Source organism: Scyliorhinus torazame, chromosome 14 (genome assembly GCF_047496885.1).
Source record: "Scyliorhinus torazame isolate Kashiwa2021f chromosome 14, sScyTor2.1, whole genome shotgun sequence".
Classification (NCBI taxonomy): Eukaryota; Metazoa; Chordata; class Chondrichthyes; order Carcharhiniformes; family Scyliorhinidae; genus Scyliorhinus; species Scyliorhinus torazame.
Genome location: NC_092720.1, coordinates 207,606,802 through 207,625,472, shown reverse-complemented (window position 1 = coordinate 207,625,472; position 18,671 = coordinate 207,606,802). Strand labels below are relative to the sequence as shown.

The 18,671-nt window shown below is 45.9% G+C and overlaps 1 protein-coding gene across 3 annotated transcripts in view; it reads left to right on the top strand.

Annotated features, from left to right (window-relative positions):
• LOC140390398 (N-acetyllactosaminide alpha-1,3-galactosyltransferase-like) overlaps nucleotides 1-18,671 on the top strand; it is a 52,066-nt gene that overhangs the window by 14,745 nt on the left and 18,650 nt on the right. For all 3 annotated transcript variants that reach the window (XM_072475537.1, XM_072475539.1, XM_072475538.1), the window contains 2 exons: nucleotides 8,555-8,652; nucleotides 18,441-18,524. In XM_072475537.1, the coding sequence (XP_072331638.1) occupies nucleotides 8,555-8,652; nucleotides 18,441-18,524 (182 nt within the window). The remainder of the gene's footprint in view (nucleotides 1-8,554; nucleotides 8,653-18,440; nucleotides 18,525-18,671) is intronic.

Genomic DNA, 18,671 nt, shown 5'->3' with positions numbered 1-18,671 from the left:
GGACATTCTGAATTTTCCCTCAGTGTAGCTGAACAGGCGCTGGAGTGTGGCGACTAGGGGATTATCACAGTAACTTAATTGCAGTGTTACCATAAGCCGACTTGTGACACGAATAAAGATTACTATTGTTTACAAAAATTGCATTGTTCAATGTAGTCCATTGTTGCAAAATCATGGAGAGCTGCCATTTAATTTGATTGGCCAGCAGCTCTCCAGTCCCTGTAACGGCAGCGATTCACTGGACTGAGGAAGAAATGCTAGAGGATGCCTGAGACTGCACATGGGCACTGAATACCCATGTCATTTTAAGGGGTCCCAGGGTGGGAGGGTAGGGAAGGCCTGGAGGAGCACAAAGGGGCCAAATGGGTTGTCGAGGGAGAGGTCTGGAGGCCACTGGACTTTAAGGGGAAGGAAGCTGCGCTACTTTTGAAGGGGGCTTCTGATGGAGGTAATATCCACTGTTGCCACTCGAGATGTAATTCTGTTCATTTTTCACCCATATAAGTTCAATCCTCCCATCAGCCGAAAAATTGAGGTTGGGCAGGAAATGACCCTTAAGCAGCTTATATTTGGCCACTTAAGGGCCTCATTTGAGGCAAGGATGGGCTTCCCATCTGAGGCCTTGTCCACCACCCCAATGTAAAATCACAGCAGGCAGGAACCCGGAGGAAATCCTGTCCCTTCAATTTCACACTCCTTCCCCTGCCTAAATACCCACCGGTTTGGGAGCATAAACGTCTGGCCTATGTGTTAAATGCCTGGAAACAACTGATTGAATTTTAAGAAGATGAAGTCACCTTTCCAGTGACTTGAAACTGCGGTTTCAAAGGGGCTGAATATTTGTACCTGACAAATTCCAAAGTCAATAAGTGGGGCCAACCCTATCTGCAAGAGAACCTCAAAACCTTAGGCGAATGTGAATGAACCACATTCCCTTCCCTGTCTTTTTCGCCAGACAACCAGGGACAAGTCGATGAGGAACAAGATGTAATTTAATAAAAGCAAATTACTGCGGATGCTGGAATCTGAAACCAAAAAGAAAATGCTGGAAAATCTCAGCAGCTCTGGCAGCATCTGTAGGGAGAGAAAAGAGTTAACGTTTCTGTTGTGTTATGCTGTTTCGGATAACGCAAGCTGCTAATTGATGCAGTCTTAACTAAAGGATGCTCCAGACTCTGAAATGAGTTCAACATGTTTATTGAACTATTAACAGTTCTCGAATGAGTTTAACTCTCTGCTAATCTAACTGTAGTAACTCAGTCTGACTGTATCAGCTTGCTCTAAGCCACGTGCTGGGGTGTGATGCTGCTGATCAGCCCTGTCTAACTCTCTAGATGTCTGTCTGTGGAAAGAGGCAGGGTGTGAGTGCCTCATCCCTTTTATAGTGTTTATGTCATGCCCCTGTAGCCATCTGGGATAGCCACTTCCCGATTACAAAATGGACACTTTGCAAGGGTTGCTGGGAAAATGGACAATACTGAGAAAACAAGCCGGTTCAGAGTTTGTCTGTATATTAGAGCCGTAGCTCCCAGACAAGACCAAAACTGTAGGCCCATTAGCATACTAATGGTCCATCTCCGGGAACAAAAGAGTAACATTTGAGTAACCGATACTAAGGCAGACAGTCCGGCGCCAGAGGAGACCGAAACAAAGCAAGCCAATGGCCACCTAGGACACGCCCAGCCATCCGGGCACCCACCCCTTTATTGGATGAAATCAATATGAATGATCAAGAAACGGTCCAATTGATTGGGGCCAAGTTCAAGGCCCACCCAAAAGAGCGCGAAGCACCTTTGGGTATAAGAAGGATCCCCCAAGAGATAATCATTCTCTTGGACCCGGCTCTCTCCGAGGAGAGACCTGTCCACCAGCTGCACCAGAAGCAAGTAAGTCCAAGGCCAACACACACTACCAGACAGACCCCCTTAGCTGTTCCCCTATACCAGTTTGACCCTAGCAGCCTCAACCGAATAACGGCCATTGTTCCTCTGACTGAGTGGGCGTCCGAAGCTAAGTATAGGCTTTAGCAGTAGTGATAGTTTAGTCTGTAGAGTTTCGTGCATGAGTAGATTTAACTGTGTGTGTAAATAAATAAGTATTGACTTTGAGCTAACTAACTGGTGTATCGAGTCTTTGATCAGTATTCGGTTTTGAACCTTGTGGCGGTATTGAAAGATACCTGGTGACTCTAGAATTAAGGAAGGTGACCATATTGACTGCCATATTCAGAGCCAACCAAAGAGAGCAACACCCCCTTGTGGTGATGCCACCTCTGAGTGTCCTGACTGCCCATTGGTTGTGTCCTATTCTGAGTGTTGGTTGCATGTTTGCATATCATGACAGTTTCGAGTTCAGATGAACCTTTGTCAATGCTTTGACAAAGGGTCACCTGGACTCGAAACATTAGCTGTTTTCTCTCCCTACAGATGCTGCCAGACATGCCGAGATTTTCTAGCATTTTCTCTTTGGTGTAAAACATCATTTCCCCAGCCCCGGCATCCCCACCACCAAGTCGGTCCAGTTTCCTTTCCTCACACCCTTGAGACTTTCAATACTGATTTGCCTGCCATTTCCAGTTTCTCCAATCAGAGGCTGGCTTCTCAGAGCATAGGATGCTGATAGGCTGACAAATGCACTTATCAGCAGCCAACGCAGTGAAAATGACAATTGAGTGGACAAGCTGGAAGGACAGCTTTTTTTCAAATTTAGAATGGCCGGGCCTACTGGAATCCCTGGATGAGTCCCACAGAGCCCCAGGGTTCCGCAAAACCCAGTATGGAAAATGCTGGGATAGGCTAGCTGTACATTGGGACCAGATGAGATGCATCAAGGAATGCTGAAGGAAGTGAGAATCTAAATTGTGGAGGCACTAGCCATAATTTTCCACTCATTCTTAGACTTGGGGATGATTCTGGAGGATTGTGGAATTGCAAATCCTTGTTCAAAAAAAGGGTGTAAAGATAAGCCCAGCAACTATAGGCCAGTTGGCCTACACTCAGTGGTAGGGAAACATTTTAGAGATGACAATTTGGATAAAACGCATTTTAATTTGGGAAATGCAGCTGGATTAAGGAAAGCCAGGCTAGATTTCCTAAAGGCAAATCCCATTTACTGATTTTGAGGGTTTTTTGATGAGGTAACATTGAGGATTGATGAGGGTAATGCTGTTGATGCTATGCACATGGATTTCCAAAAAGCTTTATTGATAACGTGCCACACGACAGGCTTGCGAACTTAGAATAGACGGGACAGCAGCAACATGGATACCAAATAGACTTTGTGAAAGCAACAAAGTCATGGTTCATGAATGTTTTTCAGACTGCAGGAAGGTGTATAGTGGAAGTCACCTGTAATCGGTGTTCGGACCCTTGGAGCTGGTTAAGCACACTGGGCTAAATCGCTGGCTTTGAAAGCAGACCAAGGCAGGCCAGCAGCACGGTTCAATTCCCGTATCAGCCTCCCCGAACAGGTGCCGGAATGTGGCGACTAGGGGCTTTTCACAGTAACTTCATTGAAGCCTACTTGTGACAATAAACGATTTTCATTTCATTGCTGTTCCTGACATATATTAATGACTTACATCTTGTTATACGGGGAACAAGTTCATAATTTATGAATGGTGCAAAACATGGGACCACTGTGAGCCAGAAGGATGGTGCAGAACTTCAGAAATATGTGGATCGGTTGTTGGAATAGGCAGATAAATGTCAGATGAAATTGAATGCAAAGAAATGTGAAGTGATTAATTCTGATGGAAAGAAAGCAGAGAGGCAATGTAAATAAATGGTACAATTCTGCAGGAGTAGAGGGATATGGGCTGAGGTGAATAAACGATTGAAGGTTGTAGAAAGGTTGTGAAAGCATTCAGCACCGTAAATTTGATCAATGGGGGGATAGAGTACAAAAGCAAGGAGGTTATGTTAATTTTGTATAAAACTTTGGTTCAGCTTCAACTGGAGTATTACATCCCGATCTGGGGACCATACTTTAGGAAGGAAATGAAGACATTAGAGAGGGTGCAGACTCACTGGAATGTGTCCAGGACTGGAGAAGTTGGGGCTTTGTTCGGTTGAGAGAAGGTCTGATAGTTAATGTTCAGGATCAACAGGAGTCTGGACAACTGGAGAGGGAGAAACTTTTCCCATCAGCAGAAGAATCGAGAACCAGAGGCAGAAAGATTTACGGTAATTGCCAAAAGAAGCAATGTCGACATGAGGAAAAACCTTTCGACACAGCGAGTGTTTAGGATCAGGAATGTACTGACAGAGAGCATGGCAGGGGGGGGGGGGGGGGGGGGGGGCAATTGAGGCCTTCAATGGGGAATTGCCTCATTATCTCAAGAAGAACAGCTTTCACAGTCATGGGTCAAAGACAGGCGAGTGGCTCTGGCTGAATTGCTTAGCACAGAAACAATGTAACCATCTTGAGATTCTATGAGAATGGACAGAACACTGGCACAGTGTGGAAGATAGAATAAATGAAAAGATACCTATTCTCCAAGTAGTAAAATAACAGGCAATATGGAGGATAAGTGCGATTCAAGGGGACCAAGGTGTTCATTCATTCATAGTGGAGGCTGCTTGTTAGAAATTAAAAGGCAAAACTCTGGCATTTGTGTCTGGGTGGACAATGTGGTGTATTGGACAAGATTGGGCTTCAACTAATTTTACAAAGAAAACATGGATTATCTGGGGCTGGATTCTCCATTCCTGAGATTAAATGTTGACACCGGGGCAGGTTTTGTGGACTTTCACAACAGCAAAACTGGTGCCGAACCTGGACCAGAGACTGTTCAGGAGCTTGCACCTGCAACACATGGAACACAATCGATTCCAATGCAAAATGGTGCGGGATTCACTGGATCCGTGATTGACACTCGGCAGGCTGTCAAGCTGCAGCCGCACACACACTCATCCCCGCCAACAAGATGGCACTGGTTGTGCCCATACAGCTAATGGGTCGGCTGGAGCCAGAGGGCACCTAGGGGGGGTGGCCTGGGTGGATACCTATACAACACTATGAACACTGAGTTCATAGTGGGCTGTCAGCAGTGTGCACAGCTGCATGGCTGCCTTTCCGGCTGCGGTGGTGTTCCGTGCCCGCCCACCCCGACCCCACAGCCCACCTCCTGGCCACCCCCAGCTACTCCTCCCCTGGCCCTGGCAGAAGCCCCCCCGGCAACTGTCAGCAAACTATGGTGGACACTTTCCATATCCCCTCCCTCTCCCTCAGCAGCCATGACGCCGGTTACACAAATTTTAAAAGCACAAGCGAACCGTTCCGTCGGGAACTCGGCCTATTGGCGGCAGAGAATCACCGAGGCCCTGGAGAATACCGGGTCAGGCGCAGTATGTACTGTATGTGCGTTCTGGACCGCATTGACGCTGCTGTCGTGGTGGTGAATTGCGACTTGGCGTCAAATCGGCGCCTGCTGCAATTTGGATTCGGAACCCATTCACCGCCCAGAACCCAATTTCGGCCTCAGCCACGGAGAATACCGCCCAGTCTTTACCGCATTGCTGTTTGAGGAAACTCCTTGGGTATAAAAAGGGGCTGCAATATTGGACTAATGATGACACTTGCATAGTATTTATTTGTAGGTGATTTGGGAATGCTTGAGTTCATGAAAGCTGCAATATATAAAAGCAAGTCTTTAGTTCAATCAAACTATTTAGAACTCTCATACTCACATTGCATGTATTGTTCGTTCCATTGTAAGAACTGGTGCGGAATGACTTTGTTGACCCATTCACGTGCTCAAATGGGTGCATTCTAGCCTTGATATTTCCTATCTGTTCATGATAATTCATCCTCAGCATTTGCACTCCTGAGCCAGCAGTTTGAGGGTTCAAATCCCACTTCAGAGACTTGGATCCATAATCCTGGCTCACACTTGCAAAGCAGCCCTGCGAGAGTGCTGCTCTTTTCAGACGCACTGTCCCTCAGATGCGATTTAAAACTGAGACCCTGATATCACAAACCATTTCACCCTGAATTTTGTCGAGGAGGCTGATCAGCAAAAGGCCATAAGACGTGGGAGCAGGAGTCGGCCACTGGGCCCATTGAGTCTGCTCTGCCATTCAATGAGATCCTAGCTGATCTGATGTAGCCCTCAACTCCACTTTCGCACCTTTTCCAAATAACCCTTGATTCCCTTACTGATTTTAAAAAAAATCTGTCTGTCTCAGCCTTTAACATCATACTTAGCCACCCATCCTCTACGAATTTCTGTGGTAAAGTATTCCACACATTCACTGCCCTCTGAGAGAAAGATTTATCCTCATTCTGTCTTAAATGGACGACGGCTTACGCTGAGATTACAAAAGGAAACATCCTCTCGGCATCTACACTGTCAAGCCCCCTGAGAATCCAACATGCCTCAATAAGGTCACCCTCATTCTTCTAAACTCCAGTGAGTACAGGCCCAACCTACTCCACCTTTCCTCACAAGAAAATCCCTACCTGAGGTCTAGCTCGTGAACCTTCTCTGGGCTGCCTCCAATGCCAGTATATCTTTCCTTAGATACGGGATCAAAACTATTCACCATATTCCAGGTGTGCCAAGTAAAACTTTGGCAAGGCTTCCCTATTTTTAATACACTCTTCCCTTTGAAATAAAGGCAAAAATTCCATTTGCCTGTATTAGGCTGCTTGCTGCAGGGTGTGTTTTAGTTTCGTTTTAAGTGTTGGAGCTGAAGCCAGACAGAGCAGGTGTACTGTTGATCTCTCTGCCATGAAAAGACTACCTCTTGATCATTTGGTGAATTCAGAATTATACATGTTCTCAGTAGTGAATGTAAACCTAATGTGCTTCTGTTCAAAGGTGTTTCTTTTGTCTTCTGGATGTTGTTTGGGAAATTATTAAGGATTACTTAGTGGTGTATTCTTTGGGGGTTGTATTTGAATTGATGGTTGCTAAGATGTTCACTGTGTTTTAAAAAGGTTAACTGGAGTTCATAGAATAAACATTGTTTTGCTTTTAAAAATACGTTTCCATTTCTGCTGTACCACACCTGTAGAGTGGGCCGTGTGCTCCCCATACCACAATCTATTAAAAGTTGTGGGGCAGGTGAATTTCATGAAACACTTTGGGGTTCTCGAAACCCTGGCCCATAACACTACCCAAGGCATGGGAAAAGCAGCTCAATTCTGTGATTTTGCGGCAAAAGCTTGACGTCAAGTGTAGTGCTCACCACTGCCACCTCTAAGTGGAAGACTGTACGCAGCCTCATTTATTTTCATTCAAAAGGTGGCAGTGGCTACCATTCTCAATTTAAAAGTTGGTAGCGGCCATTGGACGCTTCTCCTCTATCAGAACCACCATGGCTCAACCGATCACTCCGCAACCCAGCCGTGGGTCATGACCCGCACTTTGAAAAGCCCTGTCCTATGCCAATTTGCATGTGGCTTAGGTAATAATCTAGAGATTATAACCCTGGAGTTTCTGTTGTTTGATTTTGTGCCTCGCTCCTCAAACGCTCTAAGCAGAACCTCTTTCCTCGTTCTACCAATGTCATTGGTACCAACGTGATCCTTGATGATGGAATCTCCCCATCTCACGGGGCACAGTGCCAGGACCCGGGTTCAATTCTGGCCTTGGGTGACAGTCAGTGTGGAGTTTGTACCTTCTACCCGTGTCCGTGGGTTTCCTCCGGGTGCTCCTGTTTCCTCTCTCAGTCCAAAGATGTGCAGGTTAGGTGGATTGGCCATGCTAAATTACCCCTTAATGTCCAGGGGCGTGCAGGTTAGGTTCTGGGATTACAGCGATAGGTAGGGATGGACACTGGTAAATGGGCTAGGTGCTCACTCGAAGGGTGGGTGCCTCCGTCTGCATGGTAGGGATTCTATGATTCTCACTGCAAGTTCCTCTCCAGCACAGAGCAGATGTTCTGAACCCTGGCACTGGACAGGCAACACAGCCGTTGGGACTCTCAATCCCGACTACAGTGTCTATTCCCCTGACTCTACTACCCCGACTACAACAACATTTCTCTTTTCTCCCCTGACTTGAATGGCGCCCTGTACCATGTTGTTGTGGTCAGTTTTCCCATCCTCCCTACAGTCCCCGCTCTCATCCACACAGGGAGCAAGAATCTCAAACCTGTTGGACAAGGGCAGGGGCTGAGGTTCCTCCAATGCTACCTCTTGGATCCCTCTACCTGCCTCACTTGTAGTCACATCCTCCTGTCCCGTACCACTGACCGAATCCAAGGGGTGTGACTTCCTCCTGAAACCCAGCGTCCAGGTAACTCTCCCCCTCCCTGATGTGTCGCAATGTCTGAAGCTCAGGCTCCAGCTCATTAACTCTGAGCCGCAGTTCCTCGAGCATCCAACATTTGCTGCATTCTCACATTGCAGCAGGCACTCCATGCACACTGCACTTTTGAGGCCTGTTTTCATACTCTCAGCCTCTCCTCGAACCAGTCTTGGCCAGCTACTAACTCTCCACTCTCCATCCCAGGTAAAGGCACTGCTATAAGAAGACTGTCCGTTGATTATTGGTCGATCAGCCTCAGTTGAACTGTAATTGATTTAAAGATTTTCTTCCTTCCAGGTCACGTTAGATATCAACAAACAAATGGTCTTTGTCGTGCTTTTGTTTATGGCAGTGCTGTCTGTGGTGTACCTTTCCTATCATCCTCCCAGATTAACGTAAGTAGCCTTTCAAACAGAATTTTCAATTCTTTTATTCCTTGTATGTGTAAACCTGACCATGAACAGTTCACCAGGATTAAGGATGTACCTTTGGTGATGACTTTAGTGTATGGTAAAGACACACAGCCAAACCTTCAGTCCATGGTCTATGCAGAAGTGAAACTTCATAGGGAACTCACATACAGACCATGTAGCGGGATCTGGAGAGCGCGGTTACAGGCAGAGACGTCTGTGGGCCTACACTCACCTTAATCCAGAGTAACACCAAGACAGGTAGCACTCAGCTCAATCTGCATTGGGACAAAGACAGGTAATACTTATCTCAGTCCACGGTGTCACCAGGACAGGTAATACTCACCTCTGTCCACAGTGAGACTGGGACAGGTAATACTCATCTCAGTCCACAGTGTCACCAGGACAGGTAATACTCATCTCAGTCCACAGTGTCACCAGGACAGGTAATACTCATCTCAGTCCACAGTGTCACCAGGACAGGTAATACTCACCTCTGTCCACAGTGAGACTGGGACAGGTAACATTCACCTCAATCTGCATGAGACTGGGACAGGCAACACCCACCTCAGTCCACAGTGAGACTGGGACAGGTGACACCCACCTCCGTCCACAGTGAGACTGGGACAGGTAACATTCACCTCAGTCCACAGTGAGACTGGGACAGGTAACATTCACCTCAGTCCACAGTGAGACTGGGACAGGTAACATTCACCTCAATCCACAGTGAGACTGGGACAGGTAACATTCACCTCAATCTGCATGAGACTGGGACAGGTAACATTCACCTCAGTCCACATTGAGACTGGGACAGGTAACACCCACCTCAGTCTACCGTGAGACTGGGACAGGTAACATTCACCTCAGTCCACAGTGAGACTGGGACAGGTAACACCCACCTCAGTCCACAGTGAGACTGGGACAGGTAATATTCATCTCAGTCCACAGTGAGACTGGGACAGGTAACATTCACCTCAGTCCACATTGAGACTGGGACAGGTAACATTCGCCTCAGTCCACATTGAGACTGGGACAGGTAACATTCGCCTCAGTCCACAGTGAGACTGGGACAGGTGACACTCACCTCAGTCCCAGTGAGACTGGGACAGGTTACACTCCCCTCAAGGGCAGCACGGTGGCGCAGTAGTTAGCACAGCTGCCTCAGGGCACCGATGTCCCAGGCTTGATCCCGGCTCTGAGTCACTTTCCGTGTGGAGTTTGCACATTCTCCATGTGTTTGCGTGGGTTTCACCCCCACAACCCAAAGATGTGCAGGGTAGGTGGATTGGCCACGCTAAATTGCCCCTTAATTGGAAAAAAAATGAATTGGGTACTCTAAATTATTCAAGATAAAGATAGATAGTTTTTTGAAGAATAAAGGGTTATGGTGTTCGGGCGGGAAAGTGGAGCTGGGTTCACAAAAGATTAGTCATGATCTCATTGAATGGCGGAGCAGGCTCAAAGGGCCAGGTGACCTACTCCTGCAACTAGTTCTTATGTTCACCTGAGTTCACAGTGAGACTGGGACAGGTAACATTCACCTCAATCCAAAGTGAGACTGGGACAGATTACATTCACCTCGGTCCCAGTGAGACTGGGACAGATTACATTCACCTCCGTGTCAGTGAGACTGGGACAGGTAACATTCACCTCAATCCAAAGTGAGTCTGGGACAGATTACATTCACCTCCGTGTCAGTGAGGCTGGGACAGGTAACATTCACTTCGGTGTCAGTGAGACTGGGACAGGTAACATTCACCTCAATCCAAAGTGAGTCTGGGACAGGTTACATTCACCTCAGTCCCAGTGAGACTGGGACAGTTGACACTCAATTCAGTGTCAGTGAGACTGGGACAGGTTACACTCCCCTCAGTCCCAGTGAGACTTGAACAGTTAACACTCACCTTAGACTGTAGTGAGACAAGAGCAGGTAATTCACAGTCCACAGTGAGACTATCACAGGTAACACTCATCTCTGTCCGTAGTGAGCCAGGACAGGTAATGAACATACAAACATACATACAAACATAGGAACAAGGAGCAAGAGGCCATTCTTCCCATGACTCTACTTTGCCATTTAACAAGATCATGGTTGATCTGACAGTTACATCAAATCTGCAACCTGATACTTATCTCTGATGACCTATCACCCTTGCTTACCACAAATCTGTCCATCTCTACCTTAAATATATTCAGACTCTGCTTCCACCGCCTTTTCAGGAAGAGAGTTCCAAAGACTCAAGACCAACTGAGGGAAAATGGACAACCGTTTATTTTGAAACAATGACCCCAAGTTCTAGATTCTCTCACAAGAGGAAACATCCTCTCCACATTCACCCTGTCAAAATTCCTTGGAGCCTTCAGTGTTTCAATCGAATCACCTCTTATTCTACTAAACTCCAATGTATACAAGCCTGGCCAACCTTTCCTCATAAGACAATCTATCCATGCCAGGTATTAGTCTGGTAAACCTCCTCTGAATTACTGCTGACACATTTAAATCCTTCCTTAAATAAGGTGACTAATACTGTACACAGTACTCCAACTGTAGTCCCATTCGTGCCCTGTACAACTGAAACATAACCTCCTTATTTATGTACTCTATTCCCCTCGCAATAAATTATAACTTTCTATTAGCTTTCCTAATTAGGTACCTGCATGTTAGCCTTTTGTGATTCATACATGAGGACACCCAGATACCTTGGCATCTCCGAGTTCTGCAATCTCTGAATTGGGGGTTGGTGGCATAGTGGTATTGTTCCTATACTGGTGAGTCAGACACTATTGGAATATTTGGGGGACCTGGGTTCGAATCCTGCCACAGAAGATGGTGGAAATTGAATCCAATAAATATCTGAAATTTAAAAAAAACATCGTACGATGATCAAGAAACCATTCTTTGGTGGGCAGCATGGTAGCATAGTGGCTAGCACAGTTGATTCACAGCTCCAGGGTTCCAGGTTCGATTCCCCGCTGGGTCACTGTCTGTGCGGAGTCTGCACGTTCTGTCCGTGTCTGCGTGGGTTTCCTCTGGGTGCCCCGGTTTCCTCCCACAGTCCAAAGATGTGCAGGTTAGGTGGATTGGCCATGATAAATTGCCCATCGTGTCCAAAAAAGGTTAAGTGGGGGTTACTGGGTTACGGGAATAGGGTAGATACGCAGGCTTGAGTAGGATGCTCTTGGGCTGGAGCAGACTCAATGGGCCGAATGGCCTCCTTCTGCACTGTAAATTCTATGAATCTATGAATCTCACCATTCAGGCACTCTGCTTTCTTTTTATTCTTCCTGCCAAAATGGCCAATTTCACATTTTCCCACATGATACTCCATTTAAGAACGTAAGAACATAAGAACTAGGAGCAGGAGTAGGCCACCTGGCCCCTCAAGCCTGCTCCGCCATTCAATGAGATCATGGCTGATCTTTTGTGGACTCAGCTCCACTTTCCGGCCCGAACACCATAACCCATCTATCTTTATCTTAAACACATTTAATGAAGGAGCCTCTACTGCTTCACTGGGCAAGGAATTCCATAGATTCACAACCCTTTGGGTGAAGAAGTTCCTCTTAAACTCAGTCCTAAATCTACTTCCCCTTATTTTGAGGCTATGCCCCCTAGTTTTCCTTTCACCCGCCAGTGGAAACAACCTGCCCGCATCTATCCTATCTATTCCCTTCATAATTTTATATGTTTCTATAAGATTCCCCCTCCTCCTTCTAAATTCCAACGAGTACAGTCTCAGTCTACTCAACCTCTCCTCGTAATCCAACCCCTTCAGGTCTGGGATTAACCTAGTGACTCTCCTCTGCACACCCTCCAGCACCAGTACGTCCTTTCTCAGGTAAGGAGACCAAAACTGAACACAATACTCCAGGTGTAGCCTCACTAACACCTTATATAATTGCAGCATAACCTCCCAAGATTTGCCAGATCTTTGTCCATTCTGTTAACCTATCAATGTCCCTTTGCAGTCTCCTTTGTCCTCCTCTCATCCCTGAGTCATCAGCAAATTTGGCAATCTTCCCTTCATCCAAGACATTTCATAAATTGTAAACAGTTGAGGTCCCAGAAATGATCCCTGTGGCACACCACTCGTTACATCTTGCCAACCTACAGTCTGCTTCCTGTTAGCCAACCAATCTTCTATCCATGCACGTATGTTACCCCTATAACGTTCACTTTTATTTTCTGCAATAACCTTTGATGTGGCACTTTATCAAATGCCATCTGGAAATCTAAGTACATCACATTCCTTTTATCCACAGCACATGGTACTTCCTCAAAGATATCAAATATGAATAAGAGACCGGGATTAATCAAGAACAGTCACTATATCGCTTCTCGGCCTTTTGGCTAAGATGAGCGTGAGGTCAGGTGTAATGCCCGGATCTGGTGTCTCTCTTGTGGGGACCATGAATTGGATTCAGTTTGAATTGTGTTTTGGAGCAGGCAAGGAGCTGGGTTAGGCGTTTGCCCCTGTCCACACTCTTGAGCTCTGGCTTTTCAACTCTGATAAAGTAAGAAAAAATAAGAACAGTCAGCAAGGTTTTGTTAAGGGGAGGTCATATCTGACCAACTTTAGACCCTTAGACCCTAAGACATCGGAGCAGAATTAGGCTACTTGGCCCATCGAGTCTGCTCCGCCATTCGATCATGATATTTTCTCATCCCCATTCTCCTGCCTCCTTCCCATAATCCCTGATTCCCTCATTAATCAATAAGCTATCTATCTCTGTTTTAAAGACACTCAGTGATTTGGCCTCCACAGTCTTCTGTGGCAAAGAGTTCCACAGATTTGCCACCCTCTGGCTGAAGAAATTCCTCCTCATCTCTGTTTTAAAGGATCATCCCTTTAGTCTGAGATTGTGTCCTCTGGTTCTAGTTTTTCCTACAAATGAAAATATTCTCTCCACCTCCACTCTATCCAGGCCTCGCAGTATCCTGTAAGTTTCAATAAGATCCCCCTTCATCCTTCTAAACTCCAACGAGTACAGACCCAGAGTCCTCAACCGTCCCTCATGTGACAAGTTCTTCATTCCAGGGATCATTCTTGTGAACCTCCTCTGGAAGCTTTCCAAAGCCAGCACATCCTTCCTTAGATATGGGGCCCCAAACTGCTCACAATGCTCCAGATGGGGTCTGACCAGACTCTTATACAGCCTCAGAAGTACATCCCTGGTCTTGTATTCTAGCCCTCTCGACATGAACATTGCATTTGCCTTCCCTTTTTTTTAATAAACATTTTATCGAGGTATTTTTGGTATAGTAACAACAATAAAATAAACAATATATATGAAACTATAAACATAGTGCAAAAGCCGTTTACCTCTTGTACAGGTCCCACCCTTATTCCCCCCCTACTCTAACCTAAACTATTCTCCCCCCCCCCGATTAATTTTCCGCGAAGAAGTCGACGAACGGTTGCCACCTCCGGGTGAACCCCAACAGTGACCCTCTCAAGGCGAACTTGATTTTCTCCAACCAGAGAAAGCTAGCCATGTCCGATAGCCAGGTCTCCGACTTTGGCGGCTTTGAGTCCCTCCGTGCTACCAGGGAAGCAAAGGCCAGAACGTCTGCCACTTTCTCCTCCTGGATTCCCGGGTCTTCTGACACCCCGAAAATCGCCACCTCTGGACTCAGCGCCACCCTTGTTTTTAACACCGTGGACATGACCTTGGTTCTTCGTTCCTGAATCTAAGTATTTCCATCAGTGGAGAATCGGGACTGGTCTCCCCTGGCGCTAGGAGTGGGACCCAGTCACAATCGTTGGCCATGCAAATTTATGCATGGGGGAGACCATGCCAGATTCCAGTCAAATTCCGGTGTCGGACTGCTACTTTGAGCGGACAGTCCGATCCCAGCATCCAACAGCAGGCTCCCATTTCCCCCACCACAATATAAATCTTAACTCCCGCCAACGTACAAAGAGGGCACTCTCAATCCCTCATCAAGGAGGAGCATACTGCCCCCACCGCTGGAATAATGGGTGGCATCCCCCACCCAGGCAGTGAAACTACTTAACTGCTTTGATGTGGTCAGTGTTGTGTTTGGTCCTTTATACAAAGGAATACACCAAACACTTCGACTTGTTCAAATCAGAACCTTTAATGAAGTCTTGTGTGGTAAGATGGCTATCTGTTACAGAGCATGTTTTCATGGAATCTGCTTATTACTCCTCTGAAATCTGCACCTAGCACCGACCATTCACTTGTATGGCTTATTACCCTCTCAATCTTCTTCTAAAGATGGCCGGATGTGTCTCCCCTTATATGGGAGTCCCTAGTCACATGACCTTGGTCCTGAGACCGTATGCTGTGTCTGTACGACCACCTGCAGGTTGGAGGTCGTACACATTCCATCTTGGGCATATCACCACAGTCATGAGCTGACAATCATAGCAAGAGTGTTTATAAACCACTAGGCCATTGCGGTCTCGGACCATGCCCCGCACTGGGTGGACCTGCGAATGGGGGCGGAACAGGGTCAGCGCCCTCTCTGGCGACTGGATGTGTGACTGCTGGCGGACGAAGAGGTGTGCGGGCGGATAAGGAGGAGTATTGAGAATTATGTTGGAGCAAACGACACAGGAGAGGTGACGGTGGCAGTGGTTTGGGAGGCTCTGAAGGCGGTCATTAGGGGAGAGTTAATCTCCATTGGGTCCCATAGAGGGAAGAAGGAGAGGGCGGAGAGGGAGAGACTGGTGGGAGAGATACTCAGGGTAAATAGGAGGTATGCAGAGGCCCCAGAGGGCGGGCTGTTGAACGAGCGCCGGAAATTACAGGCGGAGTTTGACTTGCTGACCACGAGGAAGGCGGAGGTGCAGCTGAGGAAAGCAAAGGGGGCAGTTTGAGTATGGGGAGAAGTAGGGTACATGCTAGAGCCTATTATAAAGCATGAGATAACAGGACACTTCGGAAATATCGATGTGATTAGGCAAAGTCAACTTGGATTTCGGAAAGGGAAATCATATTTGACAAACTTTGGAGCTTTTGATGCAATTAGTAGAATAGCCTTTCTGAAGGGCAACTAGGGATGGGCAATAAATGCTGGCCTCGCCAGCGATGCCCACATCTCATGAATTAAATTTTAAAAATAGATATGGGTGAACCAGTGGGCGTGGTGCATTTGGATTTTCGGAACGCTTTTGGAAAAAGTCCCACATAGGAGGTTAGTGTGCAAAATTCAATCCCACAGTATTGGGAATCATCTATTGACATGGTTTGAGAATTGGTTAACAGACAGTAGAGTAGGAATAAATGGGTCTTTTTTGAAGTGGCAGTGGTGACTAGTGTAGTCTCGCAGAGATTAGTGCATGGACCCCAGCTATTCGGAACATACATCAACGATTTGGATGAGGGAACCAAAAGTAATATTTACTAGTTTGCTGATGACATAAAACTTAGTGGGAAGGTGAGGCTTCAAGATGATTCAGACAAGTTGAGTGAGGAGGCAAATACATTGCAGATTCAGCTTAATGTTGTGTAATTTCAATAAGCAATTAGATATAGTTCTTGCGGCCAAAGGGAGAACGTGATTTGGGGATCAGGGTACTGAACTTGGCGATCAGTCATGATCATAATGAATGGCGGAGCAGGCTCAAAGAGCCGAATGGCCTCCTCCTGCTTCTATTTTTAACGTATTTTCCCAAGTAACTTTGGACAGAGAAACAGAATGGCAGAGTATTATTTAAATGCTGATAGATTGGGAAATATTGATACACAAAGGGACCTGGGTGTCCTTGTACACCAGTCACTGAAACCAAGCATGCAGGTAAAGCAAGCTGTTCGGAAGGCAAATAGTATGTCAGCCTTCATTGCAAGAGCACTTGAGTAAAGGAAGAAGGATGTCTTACTGCAGCTGTACCAGGCCTTGGTGAGACCACACTGGGAGTAGTGTGTGCAGTTTTTGTCTCCTCATCTGTGATGAATATCACATTCGCCGCAGATTTTGGTTTAAAATAAGGCATTAATACAAACAGCATTTTAATTCAAAGTGGAATAAAACCACTTTAGCTAAAGGTCATGTAGAGGTTACCACCTGCTGGGAGAAACTCCGAGCTGGTTTCAAGAAGCATTAATACAAACAATTACAGGATAAGAAAGACCTCCCTTTGACACACCATAAATTCTTTGGGATCACTCCCCTGAACCTAGAAGTATTCAAACCATGAGGACAAGGAATCCTTCAGACAAATAAGCACACAAATCCTTTCCTAACTATACCTCTTGACACTTCGAATAACACCCTCACAAAAAGTGTCTGTTTTGGTATCTAAAGAACATGACAACACTGAAAAAAGACAGGCCTCTATATGAGTCCCCTTTGCCAATATATCTTAAGACACCTGACATTTACACAAACACTACGATCATTAAAATATGTATTGATGATAATACAGCCAATTAGCCATTTGGCTATAGGCAATTAACCAACAATAAGTGACAAGATAACAGATACAGTCTTTGACTGATAAGAGAATTCTATGTACATAAAAAGATGGGCATTTTAGCAGAGAGGTACCTTCTCACACCCCTGCAGGAGTGTGGGTCAAAGCTCTGTTCTTCACCTTCCCTCATCTAACAAAGACCATCATGGTTTTGTAGGCATGTTTCTGTTAAACCTCTGAGAAATGTATTAGAAATTGATAAGAGATACTTTAGGTTTTTCCATGTTTCAGATATCTCATTCTCTTGAGAGAAGTTAGCAGGTGACATAGGACTGTTAACGATTTTATATTATTAACAGGTAACTAAAGACTGTTAATCAATTTATATTTTTAACTCTGCAATTCTGTATGCATCGATTGGGAGTATTTTTACAATAAAAGTACTTTGATTAAAATTATACTGTGTAAGAATTACTCTCAAAGTTTAAGCTCCTGGACACTCATTTAGGAAGCCTTAAATGGCTAGGACCCACGACGATAGAGGTAAAGATTTAGTTATGTGTGACACATCTGAACTTTCCCCATAAAAAGTAACTGAAATCCTGTTTAACTGTCTGAGACCCGGAAAAGCATTCTCCCTTCGTGAGGTCTATTCCGAGTCTTGGCAGGAAAACAGGTTTGCCTCTTTTGGTGGGTTAACCTAGAGCATAGGTTATTAATAAAGTATTATCAGGTCCGGAATACCCTAAATCCTTCACACATCAAAGAAATGAAATACTTGTCACAGAGGGGGTGCATTGAAGGTTCACCAGACTGATTCCTGGGGTGGCAGGATTGCTGTCTGAAGACAGATTGGGTTGACTGCAGTGTATTCACTGGAGTTCAGAAGAATGTGAGGGGATCTAATTGAAATGTATATAATTTTTACAGGGCTGTACAGACTGGAAGCGGGGATGTTGTTTTCTCTGGCTGGTGGGTGGGGGGGGGGGGGGGTGGGGGGCTAGAACAATGGGTCACAGTCTCAGGATACTAGGTGGGCAATTTACGACCCAGGTGAGGTGAAATTTCTTCGCTCAGAAGGTGGTGAACCTGTGCAATTCTCCACCGCATAAGGCTGTGGAGGCCAAATCACTGAATATTTATTTAAGAAGGAAATAGATAGATTTCTAAACTCTAAAAGTATCAAGGGGTATGGGGAGAATGCTCGGTTATGCCATTGAGTTCGAGGATCAGCCGTGATCTTGTTAAATGACAGACATGCACGAAAGGTTGAATGGCCTACTCCTGCTCATATTTTGTGTGTTTCTATGATAGTATGAGCAAGAATTCAGTGAGTTCATTCAATGCCACCCATTCTTCATCTCATTGTCTTCTCCCTCACAACCTTAGGACACAGGTCGTCAAGAAGAAATTACAGTTTGATTGGAGGAAAAATGATGTGCATTCAGGGACTCAATCCTGGTTCAATTCTAGGTATGTAATGGACTGTATTCCTAATCTACTGCTCATTGTCAAACAATGCACAACACTGCAAGTCTTTATCCTGAACAAACCCAGATAGTTAGATGTAATACTCTCCAGGAGTCAGTGTTGGCCCCTTGCTTACAGACCTGGTGTAAA